The sequence below is a fragment of the Urocitellus parryii genome, chromosome 3 (genome assembly GCF_045843805.1).
Source record: "Urocitellus parryii isolate mUroPar1 chromosome 3, mUroPar1.hap1, whole genome shotgun sequence".
Lineage (NCBI taxonomy): Eukaryota > Metazoa > Chordata > Mammalia > Rodentia > Sciuridae > Urocitellus > Urocitellus parryii.
The window spans coordinates 41,523,111-41,549,952 of NC_135533.1; the positions used below are offsets into that span (position 1 = coordinate 41,523,111).

At 36.9% G+C, this 26,842-nt stretch overlaps 1 protein-coding gene across 1 annotated transcript in view; it reads left to right on the forward strand.

Annotated features, from left to right (window-relative positions):
* The first annotated feature begins 294 nt into the window (after window positions 1-294).
* Window positions 295-26,842, forward strand: part of Tes (testin LIM domain protein) — a 39,962-nt gene continuing 13,414 nt past the window's right edge. The window contains exons 1-2 of the mRNA XM_026410301.2: window positions 295-454; window positions 21,129-21,214. Coding sequence (XP_026266086.1) covers window positions 428-454; window positions 21,129-21,214 — 113 coding nt within the window. The 5' untranslated portion in view covers window positions 295-427. The remainder of the gene's footprint in view (window positions 455-21,128; window positions 21,215-26,842) is intronic.

Consider the following 26,842-nt stretch of genomic DNA (forward strand, 5'->3'; position numbering starts at 1 on the left):
AATGGTAAGAGCTCTTCTTCAGCCACAGGGAGGCGGGATTAAGGTCTCCACCCGTGCGTGGCGCGTAAGCCAAGGCCTGGTGCGGGTTACTGAGCTCCCCCGCAGGGCGCCGCCCCAGACGCGGCCCCGCCCCTCACCTTGCCCGCACTGCGCTCGGGCCGCGAAGGTGCGTGCGGCGCTCGGTGATTGGCGGCGGCCCGGCGCTGCCCCGCTGCCATTGGCTGCCCGCGCCTCTTTGTTCCCGGTCCCCGCCGCAGGACGACTGCAGCGGACTGGGCGGCGGAAGTTCGACGGCGCCGGGTGGGTGGCTGCGGTAGTGGCGCCGTAGTGCCGGCAGATCCCCCCAGGGCCCGCAGTGGAGCGGAGGCCTGCCAAGCCTGGACGTGAGATCCCGGACAGGAGGAAGGAACCCGTCTGACACACCAACATGGACCTGGATACCAAAATGAAGAAGGTAACAGGTCGCCGGCGGCGACAGCGGTCGCCTCACCTGCGCCGCCGGGGCCGCGTCCCGGAACCCCCTGCGGCGCCGCCTCCTGGCCGTCGCCAGCGGTGGGGCGCGCGGGCCGCCTGGCGCGAGCCAGCTCCCTGTCTACGGTGTCCCCAGGACGCCGGGTCCAGGTACGGGGCCCTCTGGGTAGAGGTGCCTGGCAACCTCGCTAACTCCTGAAACCTGGGAGCGACAGTGAGTCCGAGCGCGAGCGCGGGCGGGCGCGGGACCTTGCTCCCCTCCTGTCTCACCACGCCCAACGGTTGGAGGTGTCTGAAACTTTTCCTGAAAATGTTTCAGCTACGCCTGTGCCTCCCCCAAAAGGAAAAGATGAGGTTAGAGCGAGTTCGGGCGAGACCGTGACACTTCTTCTTCCTGTCTCAGGAAATTCAACTTCATCAAGTCTTTGTGGTTTAGGAGTGTTGATGCGACTTTGACAGCCTTGACCCCCTCCCTTTACAACTTGGCTGCCTGAGGTTCCCTAAAGTGAGTGAGTGCTGATTTAATGCACTTCCTTAGCACCCGCCACTGCTGATTATTTTGTAAAGTGATGATTTTTTATTTTTTGCTCTTATCATTCATTACTTGATTGCCAAAGCACATTGCCTCCTTCTTGGCGAAGTTATCTCTCAAAGAAAACTTTTTTTCCCTGTTTGCAGCTAGCCACAAAGAGCGATTGTCACCAGTGCTCAGTTCTGGGGAAGGTTTCTAGCTGGATGGTTCTGGGCTTCAGAATCCTACCTGAGCCACTCCCAGGGTACAGGGAGCCCCTGTAGCCTGGGAGAAAGGGTGGGGACCAGACTTTGACTCCAAAAAGAATGCTGATGTCACATTCCAGTGTAACATTCTGTGTGAAAGGTCTCCTTCCAGGGAATTGTTCATATTTACTCTGCAGTAAATTTAAGCTAGCTGTCTCTTATCAAATAGGGAAGGAAGTTGTGCAGAGTGAGAAAGGGAAAAGTAGCAAAAAACTTAATTTTCTTGCTTGTCTTCTAAAAGACAAATTTCTGACCAGAGCATTAAGTATATTTTATGGTAAGAACTTAATTTTTGAAACTATATGCAAATGCAAGGTATTAGTTTAGGAAGTTGTTGAACAATAAAAACTTGCAATGAGAAAAAAGAGTTTTTTGGTCTCTTGTGACTAAAATCAGCACTCAAAACGGAATCCAAGAATAGGAAACAAATTTTTAAGAATACTGTAGTTGCTTTCTATTCTCTTCCCATTTGATATTTATAAAGTTATTTTAAATAACAGTTTTTTGACTAATCTGCTTTCCACTTGAAAGCATGTGCTTAATGCACCATTAGTTTTTTGTTGATCATTGCACTCATTTTGATTTTGTGTGTGTAAATACTTAATTTAGTTCTTGTCTAAAATTTGGGGGTGCCTTGCCTTGCTTACAAATATTGATTCAAAAACTACTTTGTAATAGTCAACACCCTGAGGATGAATAGGTGAAGCACAGGATTTTTACAGCAGTGACACTATTTTGTATATTATAATTGTGGATATGTGTCATTTGATGTTTGTCAAAATCCACAAAATGTATAATTTACCAAGAACAAACCCTAATGTAGACTAGATAGTGATGTGTAAGTATGTTTCATTGGTTTTCATAAATATACTACTTTGATGTAAGATATTGATAGTGGGGGAGGCTGTGTTTGTGTGGGATAGAGGGAATATGGGAATTTTATACTTTCTGCTCAATTTTGATGTGAACCTAAAATAGTATATTTAAAAAAAAACACTCAGAAGTGTTTTAAAGACTCTTTGAGACAAAGAATAATTCTTAGTGGAGAGGTTCAGAGTTAAGAATTATATGGGCCTTGGGATGTAAATCAGTGATAAAGTGCTTGCCTAGCATGTTCAAGGCACTGGATTTGATCCCCACAACTGGAAAAAAAAATTATCTATTCTTTCGAAAGAAAAATCCAAAAACTATTTATATATAGTTTTATAGTTTCAAAATGTGGGGGGCTGGGGATGTGGCTCAAGCGGTAGCGTGCTCGCCTGGCATGTGTGCGGCCCGGGTTCGATCCTCAGCACCACATACCAACAGGAATGTTGTGTCCGCCGAGAACTAGAAAATAAATATAAAAAAAAAAAAAAAAAAGAAAGAAAAAAAATGTGACTTATAATTATTTAGCATATGATATAATTTTCCTTCTTCATCCCCTGTTTAAATTTAAAGAATATCTTTTTAACCAAGAATCTTAACCTTCTCTGTAATCTTCCTTCTCTCCACCTTGTCCCCAAGAAGGAGAGATTTTACAGATTTAAAGATAGCCTTTAGAGAGAATTCCATGCCATTAACATATCCCTTTCACTACCTTTTCATTGATAGTGATTCTTGGAACAGAGTCCTCAACTAGTAAATTGGAAACAACTGAAAGACCCTGAAGGTATTCAGTTTGACTGCCTTTCTGTGCCTTTAAGAGACTCAATTTTCAGTGGCTTGGACAGAAAGTTTCCCAGTACAAAACAGTTTGGAAATCCCATGAATACATTTCACAGTCTTAACCGTAATCTCAAAAATAAACTTATATTTTTTTAGAAACTGTTTTCTAACATGCCTCAAAAAAGACACATTGTACAATTATCATTGATTTACTAACTTACCCTTTTTTGGGTATCTATTTAGTTTTCAAGGTTCCCTTCCTTTTTGACTTGGATATACAAGAAAAATAATAATTTGAACATACGTTGAAGAAAGGCAGGTTAGAAATAAAGTACAGTCATTTAAATTAAACTAAATTTGACTTATGTTTTAAGATGTATGGCATATTCCTTCTAAAGCCCTTATATTACATTGCTGGTTTCATAAAGAATTTTCCCTAGGCAGATGAAATATTTTATTTTTTTTCTGTAAAAAAGATTAAAGATGGTGTCTTTATCACACAATGACCTAGGTGAATGATTTGTTATAGGATTTTAAGTTTATAAAAAGAGAACTTGTTCACATCATTCTTAACAATTTAGATTAATTACCATTAAACCCCACCTTCAAATGGAATTTTTTGGATTAGAGTTTGCTATATTTTGTTTGAAGTAAGTGAGCTGTTGCTAGGATGTGAGCTAGTTTGGTTTGATACAGAGTTTTTTTTAGTAATATTTAGAACAGAATTTGACTATAAGTCCATGCCCTGTCTTTTGAGTTACTCATCTTAATCTCTTCCTTCTATCTCTCATCTCTCATCTAATTGACTGTGTAACTAGAGTCTGTCTGCTTGGGAAAAAGAAAAAAAAAAAACAATGGCTTTTGAAAAGCAGAAACAGTATCTCATTTTGTGGTGAATGGTAAATTATGGCCCACAGCCAGCTGTTTTCCTCTTTCCTTTCTGTGTTACTCTCCCATGAGAATCACTTTTTTTCTTTAAAAACATACCAGAGAGAAAGAGAACTTCAGTAATTTCCCTTATATTGCCTGGAATTGCTACAGGGCTTTAAATTTTACCATACTGCTTTTTTTCCTCTTTTGTAATCTCTTTCATTTAATACTTCGTAGGATCCTGCATACATTTCTTAGGACTCTTTTCTTTGTTTCTTTAATTTTACTTTTAAAAAATGATGCATTTTAAAGATTAAAGGTCAGTAAAAATCCCCACTTTCCACATCCAAATATGTTTTAAAAGTTTGGGTCATTAGCCAAAAAAGCATAGTGGATTCAAGTGATTACATTTGGAAAAAGTATTAAACCACAAAGTGTCTTTCTATTAGAAATTAGAATGAGTCTTTTCCATTAGGCAGCCTCTGATTGAAGTGAAAGGCACAAAGGTGATGACCTAGATGCTGAAATCTATAGTGGATTTCTCTGCCTGAAGCTACTTTTGCTGCAAGAGTCATTGTCAAGTCTGGGAACTGAGTGAGAGCCGGGCATACCTAGGGCTTTGTGTTAGATAGAAGTGGGTACTCTGACTCTAAAGTGCAGAAGAAAGTACAATGGTCCTTAGCTGGAGATTTCTCTCTTCTAACCCATGGTGTGATTCATTATATCATTAAATATGAAGTCACTTTCTCTTACCAAGATTAGTTTGAATAAAACTAGGGTTTCTAATGATTTTGTTCCCTTATATGATCCTGTGGAGTAGACATAGAATTTTCTAACTGCACTCGCTATTTACCTGTGTAACATCATGTCACACTGTGACATTACTTGGCAGTGCCCATACTCCATCTGCAATATGAAATTGTACCCATTCTTCAAGAGTATGCACCTTCCTTTAGGAAATGTTTCTTCATGTTCCACCTAGAGGCAAATCTTTTTCCTTAAATTCCCAAGGCATGTTATCTGCAACTCCTAGGATGCTCATCACTCTCCACCTTTAGGTTTATTTACCTTGGAAATTCACCTTTTATCTGATTGCAAACTTCTCGAGAGATGAATTTATATTTTCTAGTGCTTACATAGTTATTTTGTTGGCTGTTCAAAGCAATCCTATATGAAATAGAGCCTAGGCACTTTTTCAGAATGAAGAAACTGAGGTTTGGTTAGCTTAATTTGAAAGTAGAGAATCTTACTATGAACCGGAAACATGGTTTGGAGAATCCATGTTCCTAGCCTCTGAGTCTTACATATCTGCCATCTTGCTTACTAAATATGTTAAATATAACTATTATTAAAAGAGAAATAAAGTATGGTACATTTCAAATTTTCACTTGTTTAAAGGAATTATATTTGAGGAACTGATTTCTATTCCAGTAAAATTACTCTTCTGTTGGTTTTATATGTTTAGTTATACTTTATCTATGTCATATGTATACCCTTTAGTGTAAGTTGCTATTGACCCTTTATGACAGAGACCAAGTCTAAAAGAGTAAAAGTATTGTGAAAAAGAATTTCTGGGCAATTTTATAGGCAAAGAAACTGTTTAAGCTCCAATAATATTCTAAATTGAATCTTCTAGGATTCTTTCATCTCCCCAATTTATGTTGGGAGCAAGGGTTATGCTATCTTTCAGTTATTTAATATGGTCTTAAGCTGTAGTATTTGTCTGTATTTGACTGTTTTGAGAGGTCAAGCAGTGGCATCTGTAACAGAAGAGGGTACCCCTGGGTGGGTTGTAGAGTCTTTTCTATTTTCTGAAGTCCATGATGATAGAAAGCTTCACACATAGCATAAGTAGGATAAACCTCCTTCTCATTGCAAAATGTTTAGTGTCATTCGATTGGTAGACCAGAGAGTTAAGAATACACCAATTGTTTTTTTTTTTTTTAATTAGTCTTAATGTTGGGAGAACTATTTATTTTGATTTTCCAATCTGCATACAAAAGCATTTATTGAGAAGCATTGGAAAACACTAAAATGATCAACTATTTCATGAGGCTCTAAGGAAATTATGAGCAGTGTAATTAATATCATGGATACATCAGTGTACAAACAAGAATTATTGAATAGGATTTTCTTAGTGAAAATAAAATGATAAATTGGAAAATAATGCTATTTCCTATATTATTTCTCTGAAAGGACTAAAACTTTGCCACATACTAATTTAAATATGTTTTTGTTTTGTTTCTATAAACCAAATCAGTGTCTAGAAATTAGGAAAGATAATACCCAGAATATGTAAACATCTGGATGTATGAAAATGTATGAAAAGCTAGCTGTTGTAAGTTTCTCAGCCTTCTCACTTGCTTCATTAGTATATCTTTAACATTGCCTTGGGATGACAGTTATTAGATCTGAGCCTATTATACTTTGTGGTGTTGGCCACTTGGATTTCAGTTTTCATACCTATAAAAACCAGTAAGGTTACCAGATAATTTCTAAGGTTTCTCTAAATCCTGTTTCTCTAAATCCTGTATAGAATGTGAAAAAGATTGCACATGGATAAAACTGTAGAACTACAGCTATCTATCTATGAAGTGCACAAGTTAAGTCTTCTTGATTACAAATGCCTTATAAGAATCATTCATGGATTTCCTGTTTGCAGTCACAACAAAGTTTTGTTTGGTAACTACTGCCATGGTAACTGAAAATGTAATTTTAAGATCTGTCTATCAGATCATTAATATGCAGTACATACAGGAAATTATTTTGCTTCTTACAAGATGGTGAACTATTCAGGAAAATTGTATGAGTTATGATTTACAAAATAAACTTTCTTAAGGAGAGGAAAGAAGAGAAAAAGATTAATTAAAAGCAGATTTCAAAACCTCGTATTTTCAAGAATTTAAAAATAATTTGGTAATTGTAACTTCACCACTGTTCTTTGAGTAAATATCCATGTATTAAAGTTTGCCTCAAACACTGTTATTAGAGAATTAAATTAAGACATCATACTTTTCAACTACCCAACTACAATCTATGACTCTTCTATGAAAGAGCTACAGTCAAATTTAAAATAGTTTCATAAATATTTAAGTATCACTTCTTTTATTTGGTCATATTCAAAAAATAAGACCATAGTTTAGAATTGCTATTTTCTCTGGTCCTTACTTAGTCTTCTCAGAATGGGACACTGCTCTGTTCCAGGGCAGGAAGCTTTATGAGAAGCTAGCCAGTGGGAATTGCTGCAGTCTCCTAGGCTAAATGACAGCAAGGCTACTACTGTATAAGTGTATTTAGTCTCTGAAGTGCTGACTCATCTTCAAACCCCGAATGAGTCACTCTATATTTATTATAGTGACGTGCTAATTACCTAGAAAACCTATAAAAAGAATTTCAGGGTATCTGTTGCATAGCTCCTTATCTGAACATTGGGTCTAGCCAAAAAGAGGGCTGAATCTAGCTTTAATGCCTTGGTAGGGAGTTCATTGATAAGTCAAAGCCACAGGAACTTTCTTTGCTTTGTGTGATAAGGAAGTGATATGCTGTATTGCAAAGTGAACATGCAGATGTTAAGGTAGATTTTTTTGTTTTTATTCTGAGCACATCTTCATGACAGCCTGATAGGATAAGTCTCAAAGATAAAGGGTCTGTTTTTTTACTTCATAGAATGCTGGTCTGCATAATAATACTGGAACTCAACAAAAGTTACTCTTTGTTTTTCATAAAGAATATTTAAGGTACAGTTTAAATTTAAGATTATCGAATCTAAACTTCATGTCTGTCAGCACCACCTACTGAGCTTATATTCTTCAGAACATTGTCATGTGGGCATCAGTAGGCATAAAAAGAAGGGAAGAAAAGTAGGAAGCAGGGGAAAAAACATAGGTAGGATAGGTATGTAAATTGAGTACAATGCTGGATAGGATGAAATAAGTGCTATAATACAGTGTTTCTTTTCTCTTTGATGAGGAATCACTTTTTAAGAAAAACCATCATGGCCTAATATTTTAAAAACACAACAAAAATAAATTACTAAGACTCATATAGGGCCAATTCATTAAAGGCAACAGACATGAATATTACTTTATCAAAGTGCTTAATAGCCCCTAATTGTTTGCTGTTTCTTTACAAGTCTCATTATGGACTGGTAACTCACTGTTTGAGAACTGCTGCATTTTGAATAGCACTGCAACAACTGAATACAAAAAACTATTATAAAGTCTCAGAAGCATAACTAATTAGCTTTAATTGGGTAGACTGGGAGTATTTTCTTGAGGAAACAACTCCTATGAATAAATAAGATTTCATTAGGTAAAGAAGGTATGGCACAGGAAGAATACATAGCATGAACTAAAAGTACATGAGTGAAAAGTCAGTAAACCCTTGTTTTACATTGGCATTTTCCATTTGATTCTTTAAAAAAAAAAAAAAAAAGCCAGTAGAGCTGTAGTAATTTATTTAGTAACTTATACTTTTCCCAAAGCATAGGTTTGAATTGAAGAAATATATCACTGTGCTAGTACTTAGCCCACTGCTGAGGATCTACTCACCTTAACTTTAATTCTTTTTAATTCATTGTGTCCATATGCTGATAAGCAGAGGAAACTTCCTGCTGAAGCTGCTATTGTCTAGGTTTGGCTTAGACTTGAGGGTTGACATCACCTTGTTGCCAGGATGTTCAACCTTCTCAGATCAGTGAGTACCTAAAGCAAAAACCTGGAGCAGTAAAGAGCATGCCTAACTTTTAAGCCTCTTTTTTTTTTGTCACAATAGTCACATATCTAAGTCCAGAAAAGAAATCTATGCTAGCAACCACGAGTCTATGGCAGAGATATTAATTGAATACAAAGAAATATTCATTTAAAGTTCAAGTTCAGTAACTTTGGAATGTATTATTCGATTTAATTATTTTTCTTTTACTAATTTGCAGATGACTTGATTTTAACTTTTATGATGAAATTAAAAATTATAAGGCATTTCCTGAATGTGTGTGTACCATGTGGAAGTTGCCATACAAAGGATTCAAAGCTGTATCAGGTTCTTGGGTGAAGCACTAATTGAACACTGTTAGTGATCCAGTATAGGGAATTGGTATGTTTTCCTGATCAGAATCTTCTTCAGAGTTTCTACTGCAAATTACAAAAATACTATAGTTCTTTGTAGTACCTCCCATTAAAACTAGAGTCTGTTATCCTATCCTTTTAATCAGAACTGCCTTGTGACATACCTGAGCCAATAGAATGTAGTGGAAAGTATGAGTTTCAAGCTTGGACCTCTGGAGACCTTGCTTGCTTCTACCTACATCCTTGGAACCCTGTTTTTACCTTGTGAACCAGCTAAGGCCAGCCTTGGAGGATGAGAGACCACATGGAAAAAAGATGAAACATCTCAGCAGAGGCTCCCCAAGCCAGCTGTCCTGAAGAGTGATTGCTGATGCAATCAGCTCAGCACTGTCCAGAGGAACCATCCAGCTGAACCCAGCTGACAGAATCAAACTGTAAAAGTATAAGCAAAATAGCATCATCAGAAACTACAGAATAAGTGGTTATTGTTTTAAGCCACTTTGTTTAAGGGTGGTGTTACATTTTGAATCTTTAATGTCTCCTTAAAAGCTTGTATGTTAGGCAACACAGAAATATGTAGTGAAATTATTAGATTATGAGAGCTGTAACCTCATCAGTGGATTAATTCATTTGGTAGATTATTAATTTAAATGGATTACTGGATTGTAACCATAGGTAGGTGGGCATGACTGGAGGAAATTAGTTACTAGGGGTGTGGCCTTAGACTATATCTTGTCCCTGATTCCTCTTTCTCTTTCTGCTCCCCAGCTTCCATGAGGGCAGCTTTTTTTTTTTTTTTTTGGTCACACCTTTTTTTCCATGATCTTCTGCTTCACCTCAAGCCCAGAGCAATGGAGTTGATTTGCTAAGCACGAAACCACAACTGATATTGCTGAAGTGTAAGTTTTCTCAGCAAACCTCCCCAGAAGGAATCTTAGGGAAGACTTTCCTCACTCTGAATTACTCTGTTTGCATGTGAAAGGATCAAGACTCAGGATACTTTAGCTTCTGTGATATCATTGGTAGCTTGTGAATATCTTTCTTATCTAGATAAATCCAATTTTGATTTCTTTGCTTATTCCATCAACAATAAAATTGCAACTGAGATTTTATCCTACTTGTAGGTGAATGGTATATGCATGCTTTGAAAGTTGTCCAATTTCCCTGAATCACTAGGCAAATCTAAATGATGTTTGTATACCTTCTTTAGTGGAGAAGTCCTTGTACTATAGTCTGTAAATATAGGACAAAACTTGTGATGAGTCAAAGCACTTATCTGTTTTGTTTTGTTTCCTGTGGTGGTGCTGGAGATTGAACCTAGGGCCTGGTACATGGTAATTGAGCAGTTTACCACTAAGCTATAACCCCCAGCCAGCCCCAAATCACTTCTGTAATCCATCAAAAAAAAAAAAAAATCAGAAGATGTATCAATCAAAAGGTAGTTAGGGCTGTCATATTTCCACAGTACAGCGCTGTCAACATAGTTGCAGTTTTCCAGAGTGAGGGATGGTGTGGAAAGGCTAGCAGTAAATAAATAAGCAAGTACAAGTATCTGGCAGTAGAGTTCTGCATCTGTTCCCTCCTTTCCTGGTCTCCAAGACCCCCATCTGTGCTGTCAAACTTTATTTTTGTTCCAAATGCCCCTGCATGTCAATCCTGGGCAAAAGTAGAAAATGAGCAGATTGTCTTTTTGTACCCTTTTCCCCATTTTCTGTGTCTTCTTTTCATTGAGCCTAGCTTTCCAGGTTCCCTTGGATTTTCCTGTCCCCTGTTCTAAGAGCTCTCATCCAATACCACAAGGCTTTTCACTATTTCATTTCATTTCACAAATGGTGAAAACACATCTGTAATCTTTTCTGCTTGTGCTCTAATGAGATAGGGAATAAGTGGCAACAGATTACCTTGTACAATCTCCCTCCCCAAGATCTCACCAGTGTGTTCAAATGGGTTACTACTGAAGAAAGTATACTGTAGTTCTTAATTGCAACAAGAATTATGGCAGTATTCAGTTTTGGAAGTACTGCATCTTAATAAAGTCCCCTTAATGTACCTCTGTCTGTGTACCCACTGTTGAGAGCCAGCTGTGGATGTAATGACACAAGACCAAATTAGGAATGCTGTGATCCAAATTCTTTTAAGGAACTTCTACAGATAAGAATCAGGTTTTCAAAATCTCTTTTATAGCTAATACGTAGGAGGCTTTGAGGACATGTGTATAAGCACATGTTATTGCTGAGTCCTTCAGTGGAACCAATACTAATTAAGAAGTCATTTCAATAGCAACCATAGCCTGTTAATTGTGACATCTTTACAGCTTGCCTTGTCTTTGTCAGTAACAGATTCAGGAGGAGGCTTTTTCTAAGTAGAGTTCATAGAAGGGGTATTCTATTGGAGGATATTTATTCAGCAGCATAAAAGTTAATTTTATAGTAGTCAGTTTGAAAAATGTTGTGAGAAACAGCATAAACAAAGCAGACAGAAGACATTTTTTTCTCTATCATTTGCTTACTTAACAGTGGAAGCCTTAAAAAAAAGCCAAAAGTCAAAATTATGTTGCCCTTATTAATATTGTAATAATACATTAAGTTTTGAGTAAGTTAAAGTACTGGGAAGGTAAGAACTGCTGATTTTAAACACTATGTAATTTGAAACAGGCAACATCCTTATCATGAAGAAGTACTGGGCTAGGGATGTAGCTCGGTTGGTAGAGTGCTTGTCTTGCATGCACAAGACCCTGGGTTCTAATCCCCAGCAACACACACACACACACAAGTCTTCTTGCCTCCTCTTTCTCATGGGGCTGGGGCTGTAGTTAAGTGACAGAGTGCTTGCCTTGCATTTGTGAGGCACTGGGTTCGATCCTCAGCACCACATAAAAGCAAACAAATAAAATAAAGGCATACTGTCTACCAAAAAAAAAAAAAAAGTACTGTATTTTTTTCTTAATTTCATCTCCAGATGGGTTATGTAATAAGTTTTAATCAATATTTTTTAAGGAGAACCATGACATATTATTAAATTGGAAATTTTCTCATAATTTTTTTCTAGAAATTTCTTTTGCTAATCAACCCTGGTATTTTTTTTGGTGTTTCATAATCTGGTTTGTGATTGTGTGTATATGTATGTGCACACACGGGTGTATATAAATGTATATATGTTGAGGTATAAAATGAGATTTAGGGGCTAAAAATTGTCTTCTGCCCTAACTTTTAGAAGACTTTCTTGTTCCTTGGTGAACAGACAACAAATTGAGGGGAAGGAGATCATTCACAAGGAAGAAGCAAATTTCTCATATTGTATGCCCACTTGAGTGAAGAGACATTTCAATATTAAACAGAAAAATAAAGGCAAGGTGGTAGATAAGCACCCTTTATGCTCTTTTCCATTTATAACAATTCTGCCTCACCATAACAGGAATTTTTATATTTAAAACCAAAACAGGAAGAGAATGAAGGAAGCAGACTTTAAAGATGGTTCCCATTTATTAATATTTATACTCTTGTGTCTTCCCCTTCTCTTGAGTATGGAGTGGGCCTGGTCATTTGCTGCCAAAAATGAAATGTGTTAAGTGATGGTGTCACTTCCAAAATTAATAACTGCAGGTTCTTCCATGTTCTCAGTGAAGATCACTCTTCCTGGGAAAACCAGCTACTATATTGTGAGGCAGCCATGTGGGAGGGCCCATGTGAGAAAATGGGTCTTCTCTTGGATAAGCCTGAAGATGACTGCAGTCAGTGCTGGCCACGGTTGCAGACTTGGAGGAAACACGAGACAGCCCTTCTAGTTAAACTATACCTAAATTCCTTATCCACTGAAACTGTGAGATGTAAATGTTTTTGTTTTCAACCCCAAAGTTTTGGGGTAGTTTGTAACCCACACAGAAGTTTCTATACCTAAAAATTCAGTGATTTGGAAAAAATGAAAAAATGATATTTCATTTTTACCTCATTAATATTGTTTGACTTACTAAATAATATATATATATATATATATATATATATATTTTTTTTTTTCCATATAACATAGCAGAGAATTTCTGGTAGTAACAGTAAGTTCATGTTTTGAATAAAGACCTTCCAACAGATATAATTTATTCCTTCATATTTATTTCTTATTATTAAAAATTCTTTTTTCTCATTATAACATTTTAAGAGACCTGTTTTTCATCAGGAACTGTAGAATTGTCTTGACTCACACCCTCCTCTTTTGAGGAGTCACTGGGGTCAGATGGTGTGCAGACGTTCAGGTGCCTTCTAATCAGCCTCAGTTTCGTTTGGGAAGGAGGAACTTCTAGCTAGTGGATCATTGACAGTCTTTCAGATCAAAATTCATTGTTTCACAGACGTTACAGATTAGGAATATTACTCTTCAGATTATTACATATGTTTAAAGTCCCATTTTGAAGAAATAAAAAATAAATGTGGTTTTATGTTTAAGAGCCCAGGATTTAGAGTAAAATATGCCAAGATCCAAATCTCAACCACTTGCTACCTGAGCAATTAGGTGAGGTTCTTTTAGTGTCCCTAGTCTTAGTTTCCTCATTTGTGAAATGGTGATGATAATCCCTTTTCCATAGGTTATTATGGATTAATTGAGATGATATATGTATTATAGTTGGCAGGGTAGTAGCATTTTAACAAATGGTGGTTGAGATATTTTTGCCACCACCTCTACCACCAAAACTCTACATTTATCAAGCTCATATAGTTGTCTTAGGTGATGTGCTACCACGTGATTATATCTCTGGCCCACATAGATTACCTTGGTGGCAGTCCCTCTTTCACCATATTCTCCTACTGCCTTAAGAAACATAGAGGCATATTGGGTGGGCTTCATTTTTCTTTAATTCATTTAAGTTTCCGGAAGATTGACCCAGTACTTTCAGAATAGAATTTATTATAAAATATTTAGGCTCAAAGATAACTGATTTCCTTTTCTTTCCCAACAGAAATGTCTATGGTTGTTTATTATTGTGTGTGAACAAAAATGTTTCAGTGCATTTGGCTCATGATGGATTCATGATAGAGATTGATATAGGGCTTTCGGCTTTTTCTTCTCACACAGAAAAGCTAAAGGGAGGGAAATGAATTCTAAGGTCTACAGTGGAGATTTTATTCTTTTTTTTTTTTTTTTTTACTTCTGGATAAGTAGTATTGACAACTAAAGACTGTTAATTGATTATTCTGTAATCCTTTGGTCTTAAGTTAAAAATTCTACTTCTTCCTATTTTTAAAAAATGATTCACTAAATCATATTTGTTTAGTGTAGGGTCTTTCCATTTTATGACCTATCTCTAGGCACTAGTGGTTAAGAACAGGCAGAACTCTCCTTTGGTTCCTTCATCTGAATGAAAATATAGACAATAGTATTATCTTGGACTATCTTAAGATTTTATGAGGATAAAATGAGATGATCCATGTAAGACACTCAGAACCATGTCTGGTGGCAATATGAGTTCTCAGAAAATGTCAGCTCACTCCTTCCGGAGTCCTTGTTGTGAAAAGCAATGGGAGTTCCCTGAGGTAAAGGCCATGATAATTAAAATGACGAGAGAAAACTTTCTTTTCAAGCACTATGGCTGGCATCAGGAATCGAAATAAAAATAAAAAGCAAACCGTCAATAATAAATTGATGTGCCAAGGATCAGTGCAGTAAAGAAGGACCAGATCATAGGATTTGTACCAAGATCTGTGGGAATCAGAAGAATTTTGCAGGGGAGAGTTGAAGAGTGACTGACATTCGAATTAGGCCAGTAAACCAAATAGAGAGTAGAATTTGGGCAGATGGAAAAGGGGAGCTGAGACCTTGAAAAAGGAAAAAGTACCCCTAGAAGCTGAGAGCAGCTAGGGTTAGGTATGGGGAATGTAAAGGCTTGTGGAGGGAGAGTAGTGCCAGGTTTTAAAGGACTTTCTCTGCAATGCTGAGAAAAGTAGAATTCATTGAACTCAATAGAAGCATCTGAAAAGGGAAGTGTTATGATTACCTTCAGGCTTTATTAAAATTTTGGAAATAACAACATGATATTACACAAAGGGATCTATCAGGAGTGTGGTTGACATGTGAGAGTTTGAACATGAACACTGGAGTGGATATGAGGGAGCAGCCTATAATTTCCAGAATTTAGAACATAATAAGCATGCCTACACACAGCTATGGCTTTCAGGCCCCCACTTGGATGACCAGGTGAGTGGCAGCAACATTTTCTTCATTATTTTCAGACTCCAGTGAGAAACAGGAAGTTTTTTTTTATTTTTAAGTAGAGAGGAAGAGAGAGGGAGTAGGGAGGGATGGGAGGGTGGGCAAGCTTTATTAGGAATGATTAATCATAGTTCTTAATCACAATAAACTATTTTTTATATTTTTAACCTTGGGAAGTTAGGAAACTACAAAAGTTGAAGGATGTTTCTCCTTTTAACTTAAGTAATTTAAAACTCCACCCCTCTTTATTTTAGTGAAATCTTAATAGTACTGACTGGGCAGTAGGTAATGAACTATAATTTTCAAACAGTTTAAAATTTTGAGTCACAGGTTAAACAAAAGATATTGATTAGGGAATGAGAAACTTCACCAATAGCACTAGGTTTCTAAGAGCCATGTGCTAACAGGATTTAAAAACATAGTTCCTTTGTCCAGGAGATTAATCTATTTTGGCTAGATCTGAATGTAATATGAATATATATGTATATTATATATATGCATGTGTACATGATAGGTAGATAAATATACATGCATATTGACACACACAATCCCAGAGAAAGAGAATATGTTTATTTCACATAGTCTACCTTGGTCAGCTTCATTCCAAGGTGATTAAAGAATCTTGGTAACACTTGCTTATTTAGTAACCACATATGATTCTTTGCTCCAGAGGGAAATTTGGTTATGAAAACAGCATGAATCAGAGAATCAGATGACCTCACCCTGAATACTGCATAATATCTTCCAGATCCAAATTATCTCCAGATCAACTCAGACTATGTTTGAAATACCAGATGTTTTGAGTGCTTTTTTCCCTTTTTCTTTAAAGTATCTGACATACAATACCCTCTTCTGGGTCAGAAGGGTAACCTGAAATGTTGCCAGCCTATCTGGCTGCTTGAAATTATGAATATGGAGAAACTGATACCATTCCCATTTCTTGCTCTAAAATATGTGGGGAGAAGGGGGTGTTTGGAGGCACAGATCAGGAGATCTAAGTTCAGTTTTTGAAGCCTGTCATTTTGAAGTTGGGATACTTAAACAGTCCTGTTTGTCTTGACTATTATCTCAGGGTGAATATTGTAGAGTAATTTGGCTTTTTTAGAGGACCTTGATAGGTATTCACAAAGGGTAACTGATTTCTCCAAATATAGTCAATCCAAAGGACCTGTTTTCTTGCATACTGAAGAAGAAAAATTAATCTGTCATATCCTTGTATTGATGCTGGCCAGATTGTGTTACTAAAATTGTATGAGGTGGACAGCTTTGGTACTTGTGTGCTTATGAAAAACATGTGTTTTTAGGCACCAACTGTTGGTTCTGTGGGGAATACCGAATCACAGTTGCTGGTGAATGGTAATGTACAACAGAACTGAGTTATATCCCTCTCAGCTTAAGTCTTGTTTACTTTGTATACTTTACAGATTGCTCCTCCAAACTGAATTCAAAATGGTTCTGACTTACAAGAGCTGCTAATATATTCGCTTTCTTAAATAATCATTCTCTAGTGATTAAATTTTGACCAGGCTGGATGACAATCTAGGATAAAGTTAATCTGACACATGGTTTTCAAGCAGAATTTTAGAATTAAAATTTTTTTTAAAGTCGAATTTATTCCTTCATTATTTAGATGAAACCCAGAGAAGAAAAATGACTTACAAAATCACTGAACGTGGCACCCATGATATTCTGGGACCAGACCAAAGTTTTCCTGACTTTTCTACATTTTCAAAGGCCTCTGTTATATTAATTCTCTAGTATTTTTAACCATGTAATTTTTGATCATTTCCTTAATACCTGGGATAGCTAATTCTGACAACATAAGTACTGTATACAAGCACAATATCTTGGTGTTTACACTAGTCTGAGGAACTACACTTCATCTACTAAACATCTAGCTTGCCTTGACTAAAAAGTAGCTAACACTTTCTCAGCTCACCACTTTCTCCACACCCTCCCACATATCCTTGTATGGACCTGGGATATCTTAAGCAACACCTTCCCAGTTCTTATTCCTTACCATGAATTCTCCAACACAGACAACCTGGGCAGAAACTGATCTATAAGATGTGGATGTGCATGAATAACAGCTACTGCTCTTGAGGAAAGAAGGACCCTAACCAGATGATGTAGTCTGTGCTGAAGATAGAAGAATTCTGGATCCTGGGTTCAGGGAATCCTGAACACAAAGTGAAAGAGGGATAGAAATTGGTGGAGCTCTTAGGACAGATGGTGCTTCACATCCTTGAACTGAAAAGAAACTGAGAAGAGTTTGGGGACCCCAGGTTCTCTAATACTGTTCCAAAAGGTCTGGGAATGGGCCTTAACAAGCTACCTGGGGCAGTTCTGACTCTGAAACTACAGAACAGAATTAGTATGTTTTCCTTCATCTGATACATATTTGGCTAAGGGATACTAGTAGAAGTCCAACTGTCTCAGTTGGGATGGGAGCAGAGCAGAACTTTTCCTCATCCTATACAAGTGTGTCTGCTACTGGGCAATGTAATTTATATTGGATTTAGCCTCTGCATTCTAGATTATAGTTCAGTCTGGAAGCATTTATATTCACTGAACAGGGAAATAGTAGAGTGGGAATCACAAATCTTTTTTGCTGGAGTGGTATTATGCTTTTTATTTTTAATCCTAACAGGTTGATAAAGAGAATTTGCATACCCAAGTTTTCTCCTGATATGACATAAAATTAGAGATCTTCAGTACTGGATGTCAGTGATGTTTAAGCTTTGCAGCTATGCACTATAAAATAATTTCTCTGATTAAAATTTTCCTTGGAAAATAAGTCTCTAACTAGTCTGAAACTCTATAATTGCTTTAGCTACCAACAATGGTTTTGAAAACTAGGTGTTCTTGTTCTTGTATTTGTTTTTAATCAAGATTACTTCCAGGAGAAAAATATCATATTGCCCTGACCTCTTTCCATTCTTTTTTTATTCTCTTGATATCTGTGATATTTCCAAGGTCTTCTCACTCTTTGTGTCTGAGCACATGGGGAGGATGAAAGTGTGTGGGTTTGCATTTTCTCCAGGCATTCACAAACCTTGCTGTAAAGAGCCTGTATGGACAATAAGTAGGCCCTCAAGCAGGGCTGAGTGAAAGAACCCTTTAGCAATGCTTTCTGAACCACTTTCTCAAGTTACTGCTCTTTTTCAGGTCGGGGCTTCCCAGGCTCCCTACCCATTGCCTTGAGGGCCGCTGGCCAAGGTAGGCCAGTGGAGCTTGGGAATGCCCCAGTTGCAGAATCGCATGGTTGTTCTCTAGGGCTTCCTCCCTACCAGTCTTCTCCCATCTCTGGTGGTGTCTTTCCTCTGATAAACCTGGTAGCCCCAGACATAATACGGAAGGCATCAGGAGTTTTACTTTCTTCCTTGGAAAAAGGAAAATAAAACAAAACTTTCTGACTGCCGTAGAGGCTGGTCCTTACACCTGTTGTGCTTCCCTCTTGTTGACTTCCACTATGACCTTTGAATGAGATATTCCCTTGCTGTCGAGTGTACAGTATTCTCTTGGCTGCTAGATGCTGATCATCTTTTCAATCTCAATTCAAGCATCTTTTGTTCAAAAACTTTCTCTACTTCCCTAATTTACTCAAGCCATGCCATTATCAAGCTCTCAGAAAGTTGTCTACTTGTAGAGCCAGACATTGAATTTTAGGTCAGGTTTACCTTTGACTAGCTGTGTAACCAGGAGCAAATCATCTCTTCTTTCTGGATTTTAGTTTCCTGATCTTTCACATGAGAGGGATGCCTCGACCTATCCAGAATAAGAATGTGTAGGACATTTAGAATAGCAGGTATTCATGAAATGTCACCACAAACTGGTAACTATTATAAGAAGATAAAATGTGGGTAAAGAAAAAAAAAAAACAGCTTGCTCCTTTGTAGGGTTGACTTCATCAGTCTGCAGTTAGTTACACTGAAACCTTATTGTAAAAGCTGTGATGTCTAATGGAGGTTCTAGTTATATTAGCTAAACTTTTAAGTTGTATTCAGAAATAGAGGAGACATATTGTTCTAGTACATGTGCAGTGTATGTGAACAAACCCAGTCTTATTCACACCAGGTGGCTCAGGTTGAAAGCAGGGGAATAATTTGTTTAGGTGATTTTATTTAGAGAAAAAGTAAGCTTAACTCTAGATATTATCTAAGTCAGTAAATCTCAGAATTTTACACCCACATATATAGTATTTTGTATATAAAAATGTGTTATTGTGTGTGTGCACACATGTGCATGTGTGCACTCCTGTAAGGCTGTCATGAGATAAAATGTATTTCTTATTTTGGATCTCATATGAGAATTTAAAAGCCACTGATTTTAGCTAAGTTATGTGGTTGTGTGATTAATCTTAATTTTCATTTGGAATTAAGAATTTAGCAGGAGCTGCAAAGAACACAGCATGAAATAAACCCATACTCCGGGTGAATTCAGGATTATTAACTCTCCTATAATAGAAAACTAGAACAGGTTGAAAAAAAATACATACCCTTTTAGATTTGCTCTTCCTTTCATTGGTTACAGATATTTTAATGGAGAAAATTCTTAATTGTGTTCCCTTACAGAAGACCAGAAAACTCAAATAACTAGTTTCCCTCTGTTTTAACTCATGTATTTGGTATTATGAACTGTGGTTATCGATGACAAAGAAACAGTTTGATTTTGTTTAAAAAAAAGGTTTAGGGCTGATAGTAGGTATACATATAATTTATAAAATTTTAATTCTTTTGAAAATTGGTAGTTTTGTAGACATGGTAACGGTACTTAGGTTTAGTTAATGCTGGACACTGGACTGATTCTTGTACTTCTGAGTATCTTATGGTCTCTGTAGAGACTGTGCTTGTGACTTAAAAATAACATGGGTTTCCTAAGCAGCTGGTGGACCCCACTGGTTTTGGATATGCCCATAGTTATAGGAAGGGGATATGGTCATTTTGTGCACATCAGGTACTTCAGCTTATCTTCCAAGGAACAAGTCACAATGTGGTTTAGGTTGCATAGTGATAAACACAACCTGGTAAATTATGGGGAGGGGGGTGTACATTGAGAAAGATCTAGTATTTATTGAACTTGAATTACCACTGCAGGTCACAAGCTAGTAACTATCACAATCATTGATGTGACATTTAAAATATGTGATAATCTGGTCATTGGTGACTTTCCGATTTGATGCTGCAAAGCCAGTTGATATTTTTCACTCCAGATAGCTTGGTAGAAGTGCTTACATTGCCATTATGTGTGCCCTTCCTCTATCTGTACCCCCACCCCTTCTGCTTATTAGGCATGTGTCAGTAGGATACCAAGAATTCTTGGTATTGTTTAATTATAGCACAGAAAAAAAATAATGGTTTGCTATAATAAAGGCAACAGTATTACCCCCTCCACCACCACTTTCTTTCTCCCTGGTGTGAGAGCACAGGCCTTGAAGTCAAACTCAAATCTCTTTTTGCCATTTGTTGACACTTTGATATTAAGCAAGTTCTGTAACCTTTTGGGGCTTCAATTGCATCATCTCTAAAATGGAGAAAAATATTTCCTACTTCATTTCCATTTCATGAAGTTTTGCAATATTTTAATAAGATAAATAACAAGATATTCCTGTCCTTAAATAAATATTTGTTGTTATTATTATATTTGTCACAATATAAAATAACATTATTTTAGTTATGATTCCTAATATCCTTCGTACATTCCTCATTTCCTGCCAAATGTGTCATTTGGGCCCAGGCTTGCTTTCAAAGTTCTGCTCTCTGTGTATTCCCAGTACTTACTGTGTCCAGGCCATATAGTGACCAAAGACATAAATTTATGACTTTTTTTTGACTTTCATTATTTGTGATTTTTTCATAGTTTTATTTTGATGCCTTTCTTTTCATGATAAAAAGCAATAGAATATATAGTATGTTATGTATGTACTTGGAGTTGCCATTTACATACCTGGGTGTCATCATTGGCTAAACAAAGTGATACTCATACAAGATTTATTTGAAAGTTATATCAGCAGAAATGGTAAGTGGATTAAAAGTGTAATTTATTGAATTCTTTAGATTTTTGGAAACATAATAATAGTTCCATGTTTTTCTTCTTTAATAGATGGGCTTAGGTCATGAGCAAGGATTTGGAGCTCCCTGTTTAAAATGCAAAGAAAAATGTGAAGGATTTGAACTGCACTTCTGGAGGTAATGCTTTGAAGCTACAACATTAGTAACATACACTCTTAAGCAGAACTTCCACAGATAGTTCGAGCCTCTTACATATTTTCAGGCACAGTTGCTAAGATGCAGATCTGTTATTTTCTAAGGCAATCAAAAATATAGCTGTTATGTCTTCATTTCATTAAGTTTGATTAAGTGAATTGAACCATAATGACTCTCCTTAAAATTGTTTATTTACTATCTTTCAGATTTTCTAAAATACTGAATATGCTTTTTCTGAATGGCAAAAAATTTGAACTGTTTCTCTAGGACTGTTTATTAATTTAATAATTATTCTTAACAGCTGCCAACTTCTCACATCTCATCTCTTTTTGTAATCAATGATAAAATATGAATGCTGAATTGTGATATACTAGTTGTCAGAAAAAAAGTTTAATTTTGGTATCTTCAAAATTTTCAACAGCAGATTTATTTTTCAATCACTCCAATTTTTTTTATTAAGAAATAAACATTTTATTGCTAGTCTCTTGGTATAATAAAGACAAGGTGTAGTGGATCAAAAATGTGAATGTGAAATAAATTTTGTCTTGTTTTTTTTTTAAAGTAGTTTTGTGTATCATATAAATCTAAACCAGTATTTGAAACATGTTCTTATGAAGAATATAAATGTTCTTAATAACTGTCAAGACCATGATGGTGGTTCACATGTATGCTCAAAATTAGGTTAGAATCAGCCTACTAGAAGGAAAAAAAAAAGATCAGTTATACAATATTAGAATGTCAGCTGTCTTGTAACAATTAACGTCTTTTTGACAACCACTTCTGTAATACAAATTTCCTTAGAAATCTTGAGAATAAATAGTTTCATCAGCCATTATAGGTATGTACAATATAGGTTAAAAGAGAATATAACAGGATACAATCTTGGATGTTAGGTTCTTTAAAAGTTTCTAATATGTCTTTTTTAAGAAATGAACACAATTGTTCTAAATAGTGAAGGCAACAGAAATCTCAGTCTTCCTGGAAATTATGATGTATGACAGTTTGTAAAAGTCTATACATGTTCTGTACAGATGAATTTTTTTCCCCCAAATATTTTCCATCTGTTGTTAGTTGAATCCATGGATACAGGCTCCACAGTTAGGATAGGACACAAAAGACTGACTGTATTTTAGCTCTTACTCTGTACACCACTTTCTCTTGTGCCTACTGGTTAACTTTGCAGAGGACTGTAGTGCCCTCTGCTGGGCATAAGTTTTACTTTATGACCTTAAAATAATCTTTCTAAGCTCAATTGCTAGAAACTGCTAATGAAATTTTTAAAGCTCATTCTTGAGAGATAATCGCTTTTTCTCTCTAGCAGAAGTTTAGCTTATAGTGATTTTCATTTGGTCTATATTATTTTGCTATTGCAGATCACTATAATCTGATATTTTTCAGTTTAAAAAATATATCAGTAAGGAGCAGATCTCTATGGCATGGGTATTACATTTTTATTTTAGTTTTATAGCACAGAATTAATAATTAGGTATAGTTTGGGAATCTAAAAGCCATAAAACACTTGGTCCTTGGTCTCAGCCTCACTGGCAATGATGTAGTCTGTGCAGATGGTATCTCTTAGTAGTTCTATCATCTTCCTGGCATGAGTCCAGGCACGTTTCGCTGTTAGGCTTCTTGATCATTCCCTGACTTTTTCACCATAACTGGAAGACCAAAGGATGATGCCTTTAACCTCCAGATGCAGCCATTTTTCAGTACAGTTGTTGAAGTAAAATATTCTATACTAATCATCCAGAATATAATGAAGACTGAAGTTCTAGTCAAGGGACACAGAACTGCTATGGTTGAAGTGAACCTGGAGTCCCTGCCCATGTAGCCTCCACCTCCAACTTTGTAGTAATACTTAATTTCCAGGATTCTCTGAGCTTCATATTTACAAAATAAGAGTTAAATTAGCCTCTACCTCTTTATCAGTTGACCTTCCATATAACCACCAGGAAGGTGTATTGAAATGGGTACTATTATATACTTCTTCATACTTTAAGAACCCTCAGTTTCCACTGGACTTAATCCCTAAGGCAAAGTCTTTGCCCCTGATGGCAGACCTTAGCATCTCACCTCTGCTTGCTTTTCCAGCCTTTCTCACTTCCTTCCTCACTATGTGCTTCAACTACTTCATGCATGCTCTTCCCTGCAATTACTGTGCCTTATTGCATGTTTCCTTTGCTTAGGCAGAACCTTCCTCAAACCACCAGGAACCAAAAATCACAGGTCAAGGACTACCTCTTGAAGAGTATCCCTTGCCCCGTGTATTAGTCTGCTTGGGCTGCCATAACAAAATGGTGGCTTAAACCTGAATTTGTCTTTCCACAATTCTGGAGACTGGAAACTCCAAGATGAGGTGACACCATGGGTTCTGGTGAGGGTTCTTTTTCTGGGTATAGCTAGCCATCTTCCCACTGTGGCTCACATAGTGTTTCTCTCTGTGTGTGTGTAGGGTAGGAAAAGATTTTCCTTTTGAATAAGGCCACCAGTTCAATTAGATTAGGACCCTATCTATATGACCTCATTGAACCTTGATTACCTCCTAAAAGCCCCAGTTCCAATTATAGTCACATTGGCATTTTGGACTTTAGCATATGAATCTGAAGAGGACACAATTAGGTCTATTTCACCTCCTTTTCTTGCTTTCACATATTCCCAAGTTAGAGATCATTTTCCCTCCTAGCACATTGTAGGAAACCAGGAGATAAATACCCAGAGCTCACTCTTTTATCACTCTGATCTCTGGTTGCTGCCTCTTCTTACCCCATTGATAAGGGCACCTAGAGTACTCAAGGGTGGAGACTGGAGTGGTAAATGGAAGAGGTCAGTTCAGGGTGTGTCACCATAGTTGTAGAAGGCTGAAAATGAATTCTTAGACTGGTAAAAATTTAGAATGGTATTTGCTAGTCAAAACTCATTTATGAACTTAAAACCCAAGGAAGCTGAAGTGATTTGTTTTTGCCCATGAGTTATTAATAAGAAATATTTGCAAGCATTTCCTTTATAGCACTTGTAATAGTTTTCTATTGCTACATAAAAACATGTATTAACTCAACATCCATATATTCTTTAATTTAGAAATTTTGAGGAATAAAAAGAATGTTTAGCTGCATTCTCTACCCTGGGTCTCAAAAGGCTGAAATCATGGTGTTGGCCAGATTAGGCTTTTATCTTGAAGCTCTGAGGAAAAACCTACTTCCAAGTTCATTCCTGTTATTGGTAGGATTTGATTCTTTGTGTTTGGGGGATTGAGGTACAAATTTGCATCTATACATCACTCACATTCCTTGACATACAGTTCCCTCCATCTTCAAAGCCAGCAGTGCTTAGAATCCTTTCTCTGAGGTACAGACCTCTAATCTCTTTTACTTCCTCTGCTGTTGCCAGCTCAGAAAAGAAATATGCTTTCTCCAGGGTTTGAGTGATTTGATTAGGCACACCTGGATAATTCCAGTTCACCACATAAACATGGAAGTGATGCCAGAGGCAAAGGTCATAGAGACCACATAGAATTCTGCTTACCACAGCACTTTATGTACCTGATTGTACCTAATCCTCCTAATAACTCACCACAGCCATTGCTGATAGATGGCAGAGCTGAGTTTGAATCCAAAGCTTTGCAAAACCTTCCTATCACACGGACTTTGCATGTGGCAGATTAGAAACTGGAATGCACTTTCCCTTTCATGACTACTGAACTTTGAACTACACCAGGCTGTCTTCTCCGAAGGGTTTTTGTAACATAGACATCCTTGTGGACAATGAGATCCTTTAACTGAAGCTCGCCCCTTCTTCAATATACAAGTGATTAGTGGACAGAGGAAAACAAAATGTTGAGGAAGCCTAATCCCTACCTATAAGAACTGCTCTCTGTTGGGTATGCTTCCAAGTAATATTTAGAATTAATTATTTATGAAATTTCTTACAAACTCAAAATTTCAAGGAATTTACCCAGTTATTTAATATTGAAGGTTTAATGGCAACCATAGATTACTTGTCATCAGAAGTAATAGAAGTATTGTTTTGCGTTACCTGTATTTAAACAGTTGCGTTTTACAAAATAAAGTAGTACTTGATTACATCAAACATCTATTCAGAATTTCTAATTGGTTTAGAGCTGGCTGAAAACTAAAAATTCCCCACCATAAATGGATTAATACTTGTGTTGAATTCTATAACAGAGGTCCACACTCAAGTCCATATATGTATATCCCTGTTACAAAAGGGCAGCTTCCAGCCTTTTTAAATTACGGTTTGTAACAGTGCCACGGCCTTGCGTTTAAATCACTATGAGTGCTGGCAGCAAGTCAGAGCACTCTGGTTTCTGCTATTTGGCCTGGAAAAATAATAATTTTTATGAATAGTGGTACTAAAAAAAAAAACACATCTCTTTCTGGAGGCTAACAGATACCTGCTTGACTTCTTATAGCTTCAAGCTGTAAATCTCTATTTTTCTGAGGCAGTACTTTGGGTAGTTTGTTTGGTTCTCTCTCCCTCAGTTTTAACTCGAGAACTCTCAAGTTGTTACAGAAAGTTTTGAATATAGTTTTGGCTATTGAGCGTGTGTGCTTATTAGGCACTAAACATTTTCTACAAATAACTTGTAGTATAAAGAACCTCCTCCCCCACACCTTAAAGCTTCCCCGTCTATATCTATACAGCTTTTTGAAAATTAAAAAAGGGCTGTTTTGAAATAACTTACTTCTGAATCCCCTGTTCTACCTTGCGAAAGTTTCCTCACATACAAGATACTGTAGACTAAAGCCACACAAGAAAAAAAAAATAGAAATTTTTTAAACTAAATAAATGATAATAACAGATTTCCACAGTAGATAGTGCCTGGTCCTGAGTTTATAAGTTTCTTTCCCACTTAGTGGTTTGTAGGTGGCTCTTTTCTTTTTCTTTTTTTATTGTTGGTCGTTCAAAACATTACATAGTTCTTAATACATCATATTTCACAGTTTGATTCAAGTGGGTTATGAACTCCCAATTTTACCCCGTATACAGATTGCTGTATCACATCAGTTACCCTTCCATTGATTAACATATTGCCTTTCTAGTGTCTGATGTATTCTGCTGTCTATCCTATTCTCAACTATTCCCCCTCCCCTCCCCTCCCCTTTTCTCTATCTACCCCTTCTACTGTAAATCATTTCTTCCATTGTGGAACTGGAACTTCAGTGTAGGGCAATGGAAGGTTGTGATCATTCCAGCTGCTGCAGTGGGGATGGCTGAAAGGACCCTTCTGGCCCAAGTCAGATTCTTACCATCCCTGGTTCCACATCTCACCATGTAGGAGTTGAGGGTACAAAAGAGGCTACACTGTAGTCTAGATTTAAAATTGTTAATCAATTTATTACAGATTTTCCCTACTTAGAAAACTGATAATTGGGCTTGGTATGACTTTTTAGTGGTTTCTTTTGCTCCTCATCTCTGCTGCTGTTGGCTTGTTGTTTTAACCTGTTTTATTTGCTTAATAAAGATAGGTTGGGTTAATAAACGGGTGAGTAGGGAAATAGTCTTCTTCAGAATGTCCTTCTAAGAATGGCCAAAATAAATAAAACAGTTGAAGCAATGGATCTTGTGTCATTGATTAATATATCCCTT